This window comes from Theobroma cacao, chromosome 5, assembly GCF_053813885.1.
Source record: "Theobroma cacao isolate CCN51 chromosome 5, ASM5381388v1, whole genome shotgun sequence".
NCBI classification, from domain to species: domain Eukaryota; kingdom Viridiplantae; phylum Streptophyta; class Magnoliopsida; order Malvales; family Malvaceae; genus Theobroma; species Theobroma cacao.
This window is the reverse complement of record NC_142643.1, coordinates 44,345,854-44,363,399: the sequence shown is the minus strand read 5'-3', so window position 1 is coordinate 44,363,399 and position 17,546 is coordinate 44,345,854. Positions and strand designations below refer to the sequence as shown.

General features: G+C 35.2%; 3 protein-coding genes across 3 annotated transcripts; all 3 read right to left on the bottom strand.

The window, feature by feature from the left end:
- Positions 1–443: 443 nt before the first annotated feature.
- On the bottom strand, positions 444–3,249 carry LOC18600056 (uncharacterized). The gene is made up of 4 exons (XM_088806810.1): positions 2,644–3,249; positions 2,404–2,490; positions 1,003–2,109; positions 444–766 (listed from the first exon to the last, which is right to left on the bottom strand). The coding sequence occupies exons 1-4, from the start codon at positions 3,121–3,123 to the stop codon at positions 605–607; spliced, it is 1,836 nt and encodes a 611-aa protein (XP_088662936.1). The 5' UTR covers positions 3,124–3,249; the 3' UTR covers positions 444–604.
- Positions 3,250–5,559: 2,310 nt separating this feature from the next.
- On the bottom strand, positions 5,560–11,195 carry LOC18600055 (uncharacterized). The gene is made up of 5 exons (XM_088806722.1): positions 9,880–11,195; positions 9,566–9,688; positions 8,308–9,102; positions 7,061–8,218; positions 5,560–6,459 (listed from the first exon to the last, which is right to left on the bottom strand). Exons 1-5 carry the CDS (start codon positions 10,486–10,488, stop codon positions 6,409–6,411), a joined length of 2,736 nt encoding a protein of 911 aa, XP_088662848.1. The 5' UTR covers positions 10,489–11,195; the 3' UTR covers positions 5,560–6,408.
- A 687-nt stretch (positions 11,196–11,882) lies between these two features.
- On the bottom strand, positions 11,883–15,737 carry LOC18600053 (uncharacterized). The gene is made up of 4 exons (XM_007030305.3): positions 14,500–15,737; positions 14,262–14,381; positions 12,894–14,000; positions 11,883–12,365 (listed from the first exon to the last, which is right to left on the bottom strand). The coding sequence occupies exons 1-4, from the start codon at positions 15,598–15,600 to the stop codon at positions 12,285–12,287; spliced, it is 2,409 nt and encodes an 802-aa protein (XP_007030367.3). The 5' UTR covers positions 15,601–15,737; the 3' UTR covers positions 11,883–12,284.
- Between the last annotated feature and the right edge of the window lie 1,809 nt (positions 15,738–17,546).

Below are 17,546 nucleotides of genomic sequence, written 5' to 3'. Positions count from 1 at the left end.
AAAGTAATCTATAAACCTAGCCACTTATTCCGAATTGCTTTCACTGTCATCCGTGTGGAGTGGTTATTCTGTGCGAAGTAGCTGTTTAACGTGTATTGGTTGTTCTATATAAAGTAGTGCTCCACTTATTTTAGTTATTCTGCGTGAAATAGCGTTTCACTTGTTTTAGTTGTTATGTGTGAAGTAGTGCTTCACATGTTTTGATTGTTCTTTGTAAAATATTATGTTGTAAAATAATTTTTAAGAAAATAGGTATTAACCCAAATCAAGTATCTACACCTATCTTAGTTTTTTTGCTGTTCTTCCATTCCATTTCCCTGTTGATGCTTCGTTCTCTGCCTTGCATTTGTTCTCCTCAAGATCCAACTCAAAATGTAAGGGAGTTTGCTTCTATTGCTAGCATAGTTTCTTCTAACCAATAAAGCAAACATATAATGACACGTTCCGACAATGCATAGTACATTCTTGATAAACTTTTGCAAGAAAATAATATGCAAATTTTTGTAAATTAAAGTAGATTGTATAAGAACTTATTTTATAATAGCATCCTTGATGGAATTATATGCTTCATCTGGCAAAGCAAAGGCAGAACTAATTTTCTTAATCACTCTGCTGCTCTTTCCTTCATTGCTGGGCTTACGTTGTTGCTTTGTTGCTCTTCTTTTGATTCATCTGTGGGCACTTCCCTCTCAGCCTGAACAAAGGTGTTCTCAAGGTCTGGTACCAAATTTGAGGATGGATCTTCTGCTGGTGCAATTTCTTCCACCTGATAAAGCATGAAATTGCTGTCAGACTTCATTAATTTTATTGTTATAATTTTGTAAGTAAAGAAATCGCAAAGTTTAGTGACTATACTCATCTAAAGTATACATCTGCTCAAGAAGTAAAAATGTATGGTTGTCCAGAGATTACAAGCATGTAGTTATGTGATATGTCCATGCAAGTCTTTATATGCTTATGAAACAGGCAAATTATATATAGGAGATCATGGACAAAACATACCATATTGTCAAGCACGCATTCGATATGTGCAACAAATAATCCTTGACATTCTTCACAAACGTAGATGTGATTTTTTGGATGCCTTTCTTCTTCACAAAGATCACAAAAATATTTTTCTGAATCATCTTCTAGGAAACAATGTCTAAGGGTGAAGGGGTGGATATGACATTTGGATTTAATGAAATGTGGGATAGGAACACATTCCAAATGAAAATTGATGCAACACAACACACAGCGATAGAAAGGAACACCACCAAAAGATTTGTAGCATTTATTACATTTGAAAAGAAAATGTTGTCTAAAAAATTCGTAGTTGAGCATACTGGCAAAGAGGTTTTGGCATTCTGTTCCAAAATAGAAAAGAGGATGCTGGTGAGACTTGGATCGTATGGCTTGCCTCATGGAATTGGCACATAAAATATGGAGGCTGATGTGTCTAAATTGCTCACATTTGTAGACGATGTCTTCCCAACTGAATGGACAACGACAGGCAAGACAGCATGTGTAACGGCCTTTATTGAGAGTTGGGTGCAGGGGGTGTTCCGAAAGAGTTGGGAGTGTTATCTCCAGTGGAAATCCAAGACAAGATTCATGAACAACATAAGAACAAGCAAAGCAGTGATAAGTTAAACCTGAAAGTGGTAGGAAGCAAATGCTGCACAAATAGCCTCGTTGGACTTTGTGCCTAAAATTGAAGAAAGAAAGCTCGTGATCTTGCTCGAGAGGGCACAACTTTGACTCTCTTGCCATTTCTTTTAGCCTTTGACCCTCGTTGTTAGGCTCGGTTGAAGTAACGCATTTCACATCAAGCTTGAAATCACAGAAGTAGCAGACGTAGCTAAACCCAAACGAAAAGTCTCCACATTCATTACAGAAAACTGGTTGACTATCATTAAAGAGCCGGAGAGGATGCTTGGGGTGAAGAGGATGCAGCACTTCATAGGACAATTTGGCGCATCGAATGTGTAAGTAGTATTCGCAACTTTCACAGCCATAGGCTTGGCCGTAAATTTCGAAATCGCAGGCCTTGCAGAAAACATCTTCATTCTTTTCAATTACCTCATAGTAGCTTAGGGAATGTCGATGAGTAAAATGTTCGATTTCCCTCTGAAAACAAGAAGAAAGGACAGAGTGAACATAATTTTTTTTTTTAATGTAAAGGAAAAGTTCTCTTGCATAGAAGAGTTAAAGTGAACCAAAAAATAAAAATAACAAAATTCAGATCTTAACCTTTCTAGTCTACACTTAGCATGTGTTATTTTATTCAATCATTTTATAGTAAGGAAACAAAATGAAGGAAATTTAGAGAATAAGGGAGTGGACTTTGCCACCTGTTAAAGAATTTTTTTCATTTTTGTTTGTAGCTTCAAGTGATTTGATTTTGTTAGTTCTTTCACATACCTCAAGATCTTGACTTTGAGATTCTGCATTGCCCTTCTCTGTTTCCTCTTGCTCCATCAGTTTTGGTATCAAAGCTTCGCTGTCCACCTAGCCAGAGGTCGAATCATGGTCAATATTTTCTACGTATAAAACTTTTCTACAAAAACAGCTCAAGGCAAACATTTATATCCTATGTATATTACCAAAACAAAAACAGAAAAGTAAAAATTTACCCTTGAAAGAGAGTATATGTGTCTTTACCTTTTTTAGTGCGCATTGAATATGAGTAATAAATGTGCATTCCTTACAATAATATATATGATGCTTTGCATTTCTTTCTTCCTCACATATATCACAATAATATTCTCCAGAATCATCTTCTTCGAATGGAGTGACGAGCATAAGATCATGTATATGATATTCATGTGTGATATATGGTGGAATCTTAAGACAACTGAAATGAAAATTAATATCGCATTGCACGCAACGATAAAAATTTTTCACCCAGTACTCCCAATATTCTGCGCCGATATTCCAATAGCAAATGTTACATTGGTAAGTAACCTCAGAAAGATTCTTTTGAAAAGAAGTAAGACTGTGCTCATGAATCTCTTGTTTTAGGCAGGGCTGGAGTCTCGAGCAAAGAACATGCAGGTGGAATTCACACTTTTGACAACGATAGGCTTTCCCAAGGATTGCATCTTTACAGGCATTGCAACGTGGCTCGGAGTTGTTGACCATTGTCGTTGGCTGTAAATAAAGAGGGTGTGATGAATGAAAAGGATGTCCTAAGATTTTGGTGGGTATCTTGATCAAGCAAGATTCATGGATGTAGAACTTTTCGTAACTTTCAAAGCAACCGTAAGTCATTCCTGACAGATGCTTCTCACACCAACCACAATTGTAGTGTTTCTTTGCTACTTTTCTATAGTTGAAGATACCCGTCAAGCGATTTGTGTGGACGAAATGTTGAATTTTTCTCAATCCCTCGTCAGATCTTTTGCTCTCTAATTTCACCAGTGCTGCATCATTGGTGGAAGCAGCGCACGAGACATCAACTTTGAAATTACAACCACTGCAATGGTATCTGTGGCCTCGAGAAAGAGTGAAGCATTTATCGCAAATGAAATCGTCAACATCGTAGCCCTTGAAGAGAGTAAGGAGGTGCTGGGTATGGAGAGGGTGTGAAATCCGAGGTGGCAGTTGCTCTTCTGCACAGTATGAATGCAACCAGAACTTCCGGCAGCTTTCACAACTATAAGCCCACCCATCAATTTGCTGATTGCATTTATCACAACTCGCCTCCTCAATATTATCGTAATGACCGTAGCAATCATACAACAAGTAGTGTTTATGAAGGAAAGGTTTGATGTCCATCTTAATTCTCAAAACAGACAAATATGGGGTTGATGGAGATCAGGGAGAGTGAGAGAGAGAGAAAGAGAGGAGAAATGGTATAATAGTTTGTTTGTTAATATGTTTTAAAATGACCCCATTACAATCATCTTTGTATAATGGAATTAAATCAGTATTTTTTACTCTGTTTTCCTCCAGAATAATCTTCCTAGCTTTATCGTCAGTACCATATAAAAATTTATTTCAACAAACCAAAAGGAAGAGGAAATTTGAATGCATGGATTGTTTTTCAATCAATTTAAAAACGGAGTTGCCTGCCTACTTTAATACTTTAGGAATGTTGGAAGAAAAGAATGATTAATTATGGAAAAAATAAAACAAAAGGAAGAGCTAGCATTTAAGAGATTGCCATTTGCTTGTCCAACTGAACTAGTTAGGACCATTTGGAAGGATTTTGTGAATATATTATTCTAAATAATTGACAAGGGAAGAGAATATTTGAGGTTACTTTATTACTTTATTCTAATCTTCCTTGGGGAAACTTCTGAAGAAAAGAAAATGTGTTATCTCTAGTTTCTTCCTTATATTATAATGAATTAGAATTGCTTTCATGAGAGTAAAAGGATGAAGCATGTACTGCTTTCTTGAAATATTATCTTCTTTTCCAGAGTGTAAAGAGGAGCAAAGAATATCATACATGCATTTCTCTTCTTATTGTTAAGTGATTAATTAATGGGTGCTATGTTTTATTATATGTCCCAAGCCATGGGGATTATCAATAATATGTAGAAAACAAATGCTCATGAATTTTTATTTTCTGCAATTGCATTGGGGATTCGGTACAATTGATCAAGTCATTTAGGAGAAAGGCAAAGCCATTATATTTTGACTTTCTATCATTGTTTTTTTTTTTTTTTTTTTTGTGTGGTTTTAACAGTTAATTGGTTTCGAAAAACAACAATAAAATCTTCTTTTTCTTTTTTCATACGAGAAGTTATTACCTCAAAGTAAACCCATAGATTTCTGAAATACTCTTAATCCGTTTAAATATTAAAACTTCGAACATTCGGCTTAAACCTAGAAATTTTAACATAAATTTCGGGGTAATTCTTTTTTTTTGAAAAATTCAAAAGCGTATTAATCCAGTAAGGGAATAAACCAAATTTGGGATAAATTTTAGGGAATGTTAACTCAAATAATTAACCTTCGTAAGCATAGTTATTTCTTATACGGGGGATTTATTTATGACATTTAGAGGCAACAGGGGTAATTCTATATTTTGACTAAGTGATAAGTTTATGAGAATGACTTGATCTTATTTCTACGCACATTTTACATTTTAATGTAAATCAGTCATGTAACTTTATAAATGAAAATAGATCACCCCCTACCATACAATTGCTTCAACCTCATCGTATGAATGTTAGAATTGGTGTGGAACTCTTGTGATTATAGCATAATTATTAAATAATTAGTCTATACACAAAAGTAGAATTATCAATTTTGTCATATAAAAGAATTATATATTTTCTAATTACTGGAATGATTTTTCTTTTACTCCTGAGATTTCAGTCCTGAAATTTCATTTCTAGTACTGCATAAAGGAAAGGGAATTAAAGCTGATTGTAATCGGTCCACTTTGTGGGTTTTATAGTATTTAAATAGAATTATTAATACATAAAACAAACTAGCATTATCACAATTATTAGCAGGAGAAAACTACAGGTTCTTTTTCCTTTTTCTAGCATTATCACATTATTTGCTTGCTTCTTCTAGCATATACAGTAAGCATTATTGAAATTTATAAGATAAGGGGGATCTTGTTCTTCTATAACAATATTCTTCAATCTCCCAATACACTAAACAGTATTAACATGACATTTCAAATATTTTCCTTTTTAAGTGTTGATAGTTGTTCCATGGATCTATGCTTCATCTAGCCTTGAAAGGGTAGGGCTGCTTTCTTTATCACTCTGCTATATGGTCCTCTTGATTTCATTATCTCTGTTTTTCCCTTGTGAAAGATTAGCTCTCAGCCTGGATCTAGATTCTGACTCCAAATTCAAGATTGCTCTTGTTGCTGGTGAAGATTTTTTTTTTGAAAGGCAGATATATTAGCAACAGCATTAGTGTGCCATCCATAGTCTCAAATCTTTTGGTTTAAGACTATTGTTGGCATCAACCTAACCTGAGCTTCAGAAGAATTAGAACATTTACAGTTCAATCTGCTCAAAAGACTTTGGCAGAGGCTTATCCTGTCCTGGTTTGTCCAAGAGACTCTTCAAAATGAAAGAAGCTAGCCTAACCTCTTGAAGACAACCATAACGTGAACAAGAATAACACACAAGGCAGAATTCAGAATTTACAAACCACAGAATTACAGACCCAGCTATCTCTCAAAACGAAACCCTCTCCCCAACTTTCAGAAGACCACCAATAACAACAGCAGCTCCACCACTTAAATGCTCGTACTCAGCAGATAAAGCACCCAACAACCCAGCTCGAGCCAGATACTCTTACCATTTAGCAGACAAGAAGACAAAAAAACCAGAGATGAAAACAGCTCCTGAGGAGACCCAACCATTGACTGAACAGAAAACTTGTCCCTTCGTAGTCCACCTCCTGAGGCTTAGTTGCTTCGCATCCAAAATATGTGGCGTTGGAAAGAACCTACATTAACCAACATTCCTGCTCCATCCCTTCTGGTGAAGATTCTTCCACCTGACAAAGGAAAGATGTTGTTAGTTTCTGAAACTGAAAACATTACTAACATTGTATTCAAGTAAGAAAATAAATTGCATAGTTCACTAATTTAATAGACAATTTTTTTTTTGTCATCTGCACATTTCATATGTTTCATTTATGGCGATAATTCAAGACTGACTGCCCATCAGTCTTCTACTCTCCTTTGTTTGTTTGTGGACTCCCTCTCTGGAATGAATGATTCTTAATTTTTTTAAAAAAAATTTATGGAGATAATTGGCAAATTATTGTCGAGGGAAAAAAAAATGTACAGGGCCGTGTAGATATTATGCAACACAAAGTCTATGCTTCACCAGCCAAGACAGAGTAGCGTGCTTCAAACTAAAACAGAAAAAGACAGAATGATTCATAATATTTTCAGCATTAGTACAAAATTCTGATTAAATCCAATCAAATTTCAATATGACAGAGCAAATTGGTTAGATTTATAAATCTTCCAGTCCAAGCTACGAATGAAATTTTATGTGCATACAAATTTGCAGATGGTGTTCTTTTGAAATATTAGTAATGGTAGAGACAGATTATTCCTAGCAGAGATCATAGATTTACATGGACTTACAGGTGAAAGCACACATTCAATGTGAGCAACGAAGAGGCCTTGACATTCCTCACAATAATAGATATGATCTTTTGGTTGTCTTTCTTCTTCACAAATATCACAACGGTACTCTCCTGAATCATCTTCAACAAAAGAGTCTTTAAGAGTAAAAGGATGAATGTGATGGATAGATTCAATCGTTTGTGGTATAGGAACACATTTCAAATGGAAATTGATAGCACACTCCACGCAACGATAGAAGGGTCCATTGCACATTTCATTGCATGTACTACACAAGAATCTAACTTTATTGTCTTCTTCCAAAATGTTACCTACATCGTGTAATAATTCACTATAAAATCCGAAGTCGGGCACATTGTGGTCAAAGAACATTTGGCTATCTGCTCCGAAGTAGTACAGATTGTGCTTGTGGGAACCAGATTTTAAGACTCTCCTAAGGGAATTAGCACACACTAAGTGGAAGTCAAGTTCACACTGCAAACATCCATATCCAATGAAATCCTGCTGGGAAGACCTCGATTTGAACCCCAATTTGCAGGCATGACACTTTTTGTAATTAGGATCCTGGAAGGCAACTAAAGGATGTAACGAATGAAATGGGTGTTTTATCTCTTGCGGTAATGTTCTAACGCAAGATTTGTGAATAATATAAAGGCAATCAAGGCAAAAATAGGCTGGACCTAAGATTGGTAAATTGCAGCCACAACATGGTAATGATATACGTACAAGATTGCCAAGGACCAGCATATGCTCATGACTGAAATGGAGTAACTTGGTTTCTTTTTCGCCATGTTTTGGCTCTTGGCTCCCAATCCTAGGAGCAGCTAACGCTGCGCATTTCACATCGAGCTTGAACTGACAATCCATGCAGAGGTAAACAAAACCAACAGAAAATTCTCTGCATTCATCACATAAAAAGCATGTGGTTTTTGAATGAGGGAATTTCGATGAAAGGATGAGAGAATGTGGGGAGTGAAGAGGGTGCTGCAGCTCATAGGGTAACTCAGCGCATGCTTTATGTAATCCATAATGCTCACAACATTTACAGATGTAGACTGCACCATTAAGCTCTTGCCAACAAGCGCGGCAGTTACCATTTTCATACCTTTTAGTTAGATGGAAAAGGTTCAAGGGATCACTATGGCTAAAATGTCGAATCTGCATCTCAAAGGACAAAAGAGAGATAGAAAGTGAATAAATTTGTTTTATTATATACTAACAATTTTAAGTAAAGTTGAGGAAAGTACCTCGAGTGCAGATTTTTCCGAGGGCTTCAAAGGATAAGGGCTCATCGTTTTGGAGCCAATGATGGACGTCGACGTCTCTCCTTGATTGGCTTCATTTTTCTCTTCTCTTTCTACATTCTCATTCTCGCTCTCATCCTCATCATCTTCATCACTGCTTTCCCCATTCTCTAATTTCTCTTTGTCTTCTTCCTCATGTTTCTCCTCTGTATCTTTGAGCTCCCCTTCTTTCTCTTCTTCACTTGTTTCCTCTTTGTCATCATCCTCTTCTTTTTCTTCACTACTGCTTTCCTCATTCTCCTCTAAATCTTCTTCTTCTTCCATCTTTTCCTCATCCTTCCCTTCTTTCCCTTCTTCACTCGTTTCCTCTTTGTCATCCTCCTTATCTTTTTCTTCATCGTTGCTTTCCTCGTTCTCCTGTAATTCCTCTTCTTCTTCCATCTTCTGCTCTTCCTTCCCTTCTTTCTCTTCATATTCTTCCTCATAATTTTCCTCCTCTTTCTCTTCTTCACTCATTTGCTCTTTGTTGTTCATCTCTTCTTCTTCACTAGTCCATTCCTCTTCATATTCTTCCTCATAATTTTCCTCCTCTTTCCTTTCTTCGCTTATTTCCTCTTTTATGTTCTGCTTTTTTTCTTCACTAGTCCATTCCTCATTGATGTCATCACTCTCTTCATCCTCATCATCCTCACTTCTACTTTCTTCATCTGCTTCCTTCTCTCCGAGCTCTTTCTTCTCTTTCTTCCTTTTCTTTTCCTCTTGTTTAAGGTCCTCTAACAAAAGGTGTACTTTCTGCATCTGACCAGAAAGTCACTGTTACATATCACCTTATCCATTCATTGCTTTTGTTGTCATTGCATTCATACATTTCTTTCAAATTTTCTCCATTTCTAAAATGTTTTATTCACTTTGTGCCTATATAAATGCTTTTAAGGAAATCAATTTGATGAACTTCTAAACATGAGTTAAAGTTTTAGTTGCATATGCACTTCACTTCATGTTGCAAGAGCTTGTTTGGCCCCCTAGAACTACAGTGAAAAATGTTATTGGAAAAATATTTTTGAAAAAAAATTACTAGTACATTAAAATGAATTAAGAATGTTTATTCTTCCTTGCTATTTTCTTTAAAAGCTTTAATTGTAAAGGTACATGTACATATATACTTGTTCAGGATTGAAATAACCTTTTTGAAGAGTAAACCACACTTTCCTAAACAAAAGTTTGTTAAAAACATGACAAAGAAAAAGAAATATGGTTGTACCTCAAACAAGTGAATCCTGTTGGTATTGTTACCAACTGTTTCTTTGAGCTCTGGAAATTTTCCATTTCTCTGTTGAACTCTTTTCATTAAGTCCATTAACTTCATCACTTCGGAGTCAGAAACCTATGGCCAAAACAAAAAAATCAGATATCCTGGTCATGGTTGGTTTTCAATAAAACATGTTCATATTTAGCTGAGCAAATAGAACAAGGTAAAAGAATTATCTTTAATTACTAATAGATACATTGAGACTGCATGCAGTTCATAGAAAATTTCCCAAAGAGATTGTAAATGATCAAATGTGGGCTTATTACCTCTTTGACAACACATTCGACATGAGCACTATATCTGCACTTCTTACAATAATAAACATGATGCTTCGGATTTCTTTCTTCTTCACATATATCACAATAAAAATCTCCAGAATCATCTTCAATAATCCCACGACGAAGGGTCAGAAAATGCCTATGATATCTATGTTTAGCTATAGGTGGTATTGGGATACATCTTAAATGAATGTTGAAATTACATTGCACACAACGGTAGAAAGCACCTTCTTTATTGTTTTTGGCATAACAGTCACGGCCACAGCCATTGCAATTGAAAGCGTAACGCATTCCAGAATCTCTCAAAAAATAGGTGAGACTATGCTTATGGCATTTATGTTTGAGTGTGGATAGCAGCCTAGCACAGTGAATATGTAGGTAGAATTTACACTCATGACAGGCATAACATGTTTGTAAATACGGTATACATTCAGGTTTACAGCAAGAGAAATCATAGTCGCCATGGTTGTATTGCACGTAAAGATAGTGTGCTGGATGAAAAGGATGCTGCAATTTTTTGGGTATCTTAGAAATACAGGATTCATGGAGAAAGAACCTGCAAGCAAACATTCCAGTATGAAAACAACCATAGGACATGCCTGATAAACGCTTGTCACACCAACTACAATCAAGTTCATAATATTTTGTTGTCTTCCTGTACTTGAAGAGAGCCAATGGTTCGCCATGGCTGAAATGATTGATTCTCTTTCTCGCCCTGCCTGCAGTTATCTGACCCTGATCTTCTCGAGTGATTTGATCCTTAGTTGAAGAAGCTCATGCTAAATCAACATCGATATCGCAACTGTCGCAGTGGTATCTAGGGCCTCGAGAATTCCGGAAACATCTTTCACATAAGAAATCCGAAGACATACCTTTAAGTCTTAGCTCGTGCTGAGTGGGAAGGGTGGGTAATCTCTGATGGCATTTGTTTTTTGGCACACAAGCTGTGCCGCGAAAACTTGCATGTTTCACAGGCATAAACCAAACCATAGATCTCCTTGTCGCAAACATCACATTCTTCCTCGGTAGTCCCCTTTTCCACAAAACCATGGGACAAGGTATGCTCATGAGAACCATGACTGATAGATCCCTTCTCCTTTTGTGGCGAATTCCCCATGGTCAAGAAAAATATGAAAAACAAAAAAAATGTAGTGATTACTTATATGAATGATACTAGATTCATGGAAGGTGCCAAGAGAGGCAAATGCTATGGCTTGGGTTCTGCTGTTTGGGTTCAAGAGGGCATTGGATAGTAATGAAGGAAGGGTGTGTACGGGAGGAAGGACTGCCAATCTGTCCCTAAACTGAAAGCTATAGATTGATATGTAATTTGGAAGTGGTGTCTCTCTGGATTGACAAAATAATTTAACTGGTAATTGCTATGTTTAATTTAGGGCCCACAAACCTATTTGATCAGAGACCCACAAAATTATTATCATTTCGGTAATTATTGGATGGGAATTAGAGAAGAAAGGAATATTATTTGAATGTTGTACAAGAAAAAATAAATTAATTCATTAAACTAGCTTTTCTAAAAATAAAAGGTGCACTCTAAATTAAATAATATTATATAACAATTATTTTAATTGTGTGATGGAAACATGCAAGACATGTATATGCTTGTTGCTGTGAAATAATTAAAGGTAACAACTTTAGGTTAATTAATTTGGTGATTCATCAAGAAGCAACCCTGCTTTAAATTTAATTATTAGACAATAAAATTCTTTACTTATTGTGAAAGTATGAAAGCAACTATATTGCTTTAAACAATTTAGCATTTATCCTTTTTATTTTGTGTACTAAATATGTTTTCCTTTCTCCTTTCACAAAAAGAAAAGGGCTAAAAGGCTATTAATCATTCATGTATGTATACTAAAAAATAAATAAAAAGAAGAAAGAAACAAGAATTGCAATGTTTGAAACATTTGAATACCATCATGGACATCACAAAAGATTAATTCTGGGAGAAAGTATATATAAACAGGGCCAAAACAAAAGAAGAAAGCTTTGTCAAGCATCTGAATAAACAAGGCAATGATTGCAGCCACTAATGATTTCTTTTGATAAAATAGTAAGGATTATTAATTTTCTTAATCAAGTAAAAAAAGCTGATATCTTACTTTTCTGCTTTAACTAGTTGAATTGGTCAAGAAATTGCTTCAACATCAGCCATAGGAATGCTGCAATTACCCTTGCTATATAGTAGAGTCGAGTTTTGACAGCTGATATGTTGAAAATCAGTTTTAACTTTGAAAAGGAAATGCAATATCATCCTTGTATATATAATAGTAGTATCATTACGGACATTTCTTATTAGAGTTTCAATTAATGGTAATTAATCATATGCCCTGTAATTATTCCTCATGATCAATTGCTTTCTGAAGATCTGCAATTTACCTCCGCCAAGCCAAGTATGGCTTCCTCGTTCTCTTCTTCCTCTCCCTTGGAACCAAGTAAGACAGTACTTCTTCTTCCTGAAAATACAAGCCAAATATGCACGTGCTTAATTTACTACCCTTGGATTTTCTAAAATAACCAAAGCATTAAGGTGGTTATAAGATTAAGAATGAACATTCATTTAGACTACAGATTTTTAAATCAAATTTGCCGTATTACTCTTTAAATAATATTTAGATTAGTATAGCTATACTTAAAAAAACAAAAACATTTATACACCAAAGATGGGTATATATGCATGCATTTAGGTATGCAACAAGCAATGTTCTTAATAACAAGGCAAATATCTCAAAAACTTATTCTAATTAAAATAATTAGATAAATATACACAAACATCAATAGATAGATCCTATCCAAATGTAATAAAGCAACTTAAAAGGGGCTAAACTAATAATTGGTGATGCAAATTAATTGCATGACATGATCTTTTCCTTCAAAAAATTAAGTAATATATATCATCACAGTGTTAAATCTAGTTTTCAGATAGCAGAGTAACAAAAAAGTATAAATTCTTTAATTTTAAAAGCTTATAATTAGAGATTTACCTTGAGAAGCACACATTCTATATGAGTCACAAATAGTCCTTGACATTCTTCGCAGTAATATATATGATCATTGGAATGTCTTTCTTTTTCGCAAATATCACAATAATATTCTCCCAAATCATCTTCGATGAATGAGTTTTTGAAAATTAAAGGATGAACATGGTTTTTAGATTTCACAATTTGAGGAAGGGTCACACATTCTAGATGAAAATTGATGTGACACTCTAGACAGCGGTAGAAGGCTTGTCCACTACAAATTTCGCCACAATGACTACAAAAATATCCAGCGAAGATATCAATGAAGTCAGAGTACATGGCGAAGAACCGTTGAAACTCTGTTCCAAAATAGTAAAGATCGTGCATGTGAGAGTCACGTTTCAGAGCCCGTCTTAGGGAATCAGCACATGTAATATGAAAGCTAAGGTAACACTCTTCGCAGCTATAGCTATAGCCAGCTGATAAAAGCTTTAGTGCACAAGCATGACAAAATCCATATCTCGCGTAGCTCAAAGCCAATATGTGCTGAGGATGAATTGGGACTTGCATCACTTGTGGTAATTTAAGACAAGATTCATGAAGAACCCAACCACAGCGAAAGCAGTAGTAAGTTGGACCAAAGATTTGCAGTCGACAGAAACTGCACTGTCTTTTATATGTAGGGTCCCTAAAATTGCAAAAGAGTAGCTTATGCTTGTGGCTGAAATGGAATAACTCGGTTTCCCTCTCTGCCTCTTTCAATGTAGAGAGTTCACTTCTAGGAACTGCTCGCATCGCACACTTCACATCAAGCTTGAAATCACACTCCTCACAAAGATAAATGAAGCCAGGGGAAATGTCTCCGCACTCATCACATATAATGAAATCTACCATATGAGGAGGTCTGGTATAGAGGTTGAGACCATGGTGGGAGTGAAGAGGGTGTTGTATCTCACTGGGTAAATGAGAGCATTTATCATGTAGATAATAACCATGAATGTAGAGAGGGCATTCTTCACAGATGTAGCCTGGACCACTAAGTGTCAAACGGCAAGCTCTGCAATATTGGTGTTCAAACTTTTCAGTCGCCTCGCAGAATTTCAATGGGTGTTCATGGATAAGAGGTCGAACCTGCATTTTAAAACATCCTCATGTGTAAAAAAAGAGGATGTATTAATTAGTTGTCATCTACCCATTTAATTTAAACACAAAAACCAGCATTGAAGTTATGAATAAAAGTTAGTAGCTGTTATTACTTGTTGATGATTAATTTCATGGTAGTAATCCTTAATTTGAGAAAGAAAGGTATATATGTACTTTACCAAATATAGCATTTAAGTAATAAATAAAATGAATGAAAATTAATTACTATTTTCCATGATAGTTTCCCACCAGAGTTTGTTGAAGATGGTCATCAATTGTTCCAAATTCTTCCATTTCCTTCTCTACAAAAGCTTCGCTATCCATGGATTCGGGAGCTGAGGATGAGACCTTTCCTGCTGAAGTTTTATCCTAATTAAGAATCAAACGTTTTCATCACTAGCATAATATAGGAAAAAATTAAATAAATCGTTAAATGGAAGGGTGAATTTTTTGTGAAATAATTCATTTAATTGATTCAGGATCTTACCTTATTGAGCACACACTGAATATGAGTAATATATGTACACTTTTTGCAATAATAAACTTGATGTGTTGGATCTCGTTTTTCCTCACAAATATCACAGTAATATTCTTCACAATCATCTTCTTTAATTGAATTTTCAAGAACAAGCTGATGATAGGTGTGGTATCCATGTTCAGCTATAGGTGGTATTGGAACACATTTGAGATGGAGATTTAGATCACATTGTACACATCGATAAAGACTATCCAAACAAAGCTCATGACAGGTATTGCATTCCAAGTAGTACTTGATAATTTTATCCTTGAAATTATTGAGACCAAAATAAGTGAGATAGTGGTCGTGGCACTCATGTTTAAGGGTGGGAAAGAGTTTTGCACAGTCAAAATCAAGGTTGAAGTTGCATTCTTGGCAACAATAGCTGTAGGTGGAAGCTGTTCTTTGTCGAATAAGTTGTGTACAAGCATTGCAATTAGTGTTGCTATCCACAAAGTGCAAGCGAAGAGGGTGCGATGGATGAAAAGGATGGTTCAATGTTTTTGGTATCTTATTGGTACAAAACTCATGAAGGAAGAACCGACATCCTTTACAACCATAGAAAATACCTGTTAGAGGCTTGTCACACCAACTACAATTAGAATCATTTCCTTCTTTGCTGCTATGCTTGTAGAGGACCAGCGGATCCCTATGGCAGTAATGCTGAATTATCTGTTTATCCCTGTCTGCACTAGATCTCTCCTTCTTCTTCATAGCTTGCTGATCATCATGAGCCGAAAAGGCGCATACTAAATCAAGCTCGAAATCGCAACGACAGCAAGCATAATTGGTGCCAGAAGATATTTTCAAGCATATATCACAGATGAATTCATTAGTAATACCAGACCAATCCAATATAAGATGGTGCTGCGAGTGGAGAGGATGTGTAATCTCACGAGGCAGATGTTCCAGGGCTTTGGCGCATGATTCGTGCAGCCAAAGTTGGCAACTCAGGCAAGCATAGGCTGCGCCACAGATTTTCTTGCTGCATTTATCACACAGTATATCATCAGTCTCACGAAAACAATGATACTGAATGGAATGTTCATGACTAGCAAGTTTGATCTCCATCTCGAACAAAGGTACAATTAAAAGATGCACAAATCAATAGAAAGAACAGAGAGGGCAATGAGGACAAGCGAATGGCAACAGAATTATAGGGGGCAGTGTGCAAAAGGGGAGGTAATTAACTATACAACGTTGCATTGTGTACATAAATAAAGTACTTTCTTGTGTGTAAGAAGAAGCCAGGGAATATTTATATGCTTACCAAAAGGAAAACAAAATAAAATAATATTACTTTCTTGTGTGAAGCGAACACGTTGGGTATATATGAGGTTAGTTAATTGGATGAGTCACAAAGTAAAAACGAATATTTACATTTTTATAATATATTTTTAAAAATAAATTATATAGATTTTTATTTAGTTTTTGAAATATTAAAAATTTGAAGCTAATTAATAAATAATATCGATTTCAATTCTTTTTTTTATTTATGTTATTGGCTTGAATATTAGTTCTATAAATGATAAAAAAAAATAATTGATATAAAATCCTAATTCTATGATTTTGAAACAATCATTTGCTCTTTAAAGACTATAATTTAACCCAATTCATAAATCATCAACAATTTACAATTAATACTTTACTTTAAAAAGTATACACATATATAACTCTCATTAAAATTGAATTTTTTGAACTTTTTTGAAGTAAATGTTTAGTACTCATATAATTATCGTATCAATGATACAACACATTTTAATGTCAAGGTTTTTTTTTTTTTTTTAAAAAAAAGCAATTCTATTAGCACAAAAACCATTATACCATCAAAACTCTCTATACTAACCATTAAATTAAAACTTCTATTGGCATATAAACATTTGACCTGTGTAACATAGAACGTGTACATTTACAAATAACATTGCTGCTCTATAAATGCCGCTTCTCATCTCTAACATGATTAAGTCACATGAATGAACAAGCTCTCAATCCTTTTCCCAAAAAAGCTAGTTAGAGCTGAGCGACAAAAATAATGTAGCTACTTAAACACAAATAAATCCTTGTAAAGGGGGTTCTTGTGATAGGGAGAGGAAGTGTTGCAAACAAGTAAAAGGATGTGCCAGAGGAGGCAGAGAGGAAGATTGAAGCAGTTCCTGAAGTACTAAGTGCTGTGACAGGTGGAAGACAATAAGAAAAGAATTAAAGAGACTTAGAGAGTACAAGATAATTAGAGAGAGAATTTAGAGAGAGAAGCTCTCAAGTTGAGAATGTGTTAGCTTGGAGAGGGAAAGAAGACTCATTTCAAATGAATTGTGAGGCTCTATATATAGTGTTAAAAGTGACGGTTACATAAGAATAGGATTTAATGCGCCTAATGAATGACATTATTATGAAGAATATTAATGTAAGTAACCGTTACTGTAATTGAATGTAGTAAGACTTGTTCTCAAGTAAAGGTAATAGAAAATAGGTGTACAAGAATAGGTACGAGAGAAGAAGCTGTATGAGAATAGGTACAAGAGAATAAGCTGTACATGAATAAGTATACGAGAACAAGATAAGAGGGTGAAACACTTGTACTTCAGGAAAGGGTTAAGAGGAAGACCTCTTAACTACCTCCATATCTCAACCACCAAGCCAAATTCTCTGAAACATCCCAAGATGAAAGTAACCCATGAACCCTGTCACTTATTCTGAGTTACTTTCACTGTCATCCAAGTGAAACGGTTATTCTATTCAAAGTGGTTGTTCTACTTGTATTAGTTATTCTATATGGAGTAATACTTTACTTTTTCTAATTGTTCTGCTTTAAGTAATACTTGAAGTAGCGCTTCACTTGTTCTGCGTGAAGTAGCGCTTCACTTGTTCTGCGTGAAGTAACGCTTCACTTGTTCTAGTTATTCTGCGTGAAGTAACACTTCACTTGTTCTGGTTGTTCTCTATATAATATTATGTTGTAACATAATTCTTTAGAGTAACAGTATTAACCAAAATCTAGTATCTACAATCCTCATCAA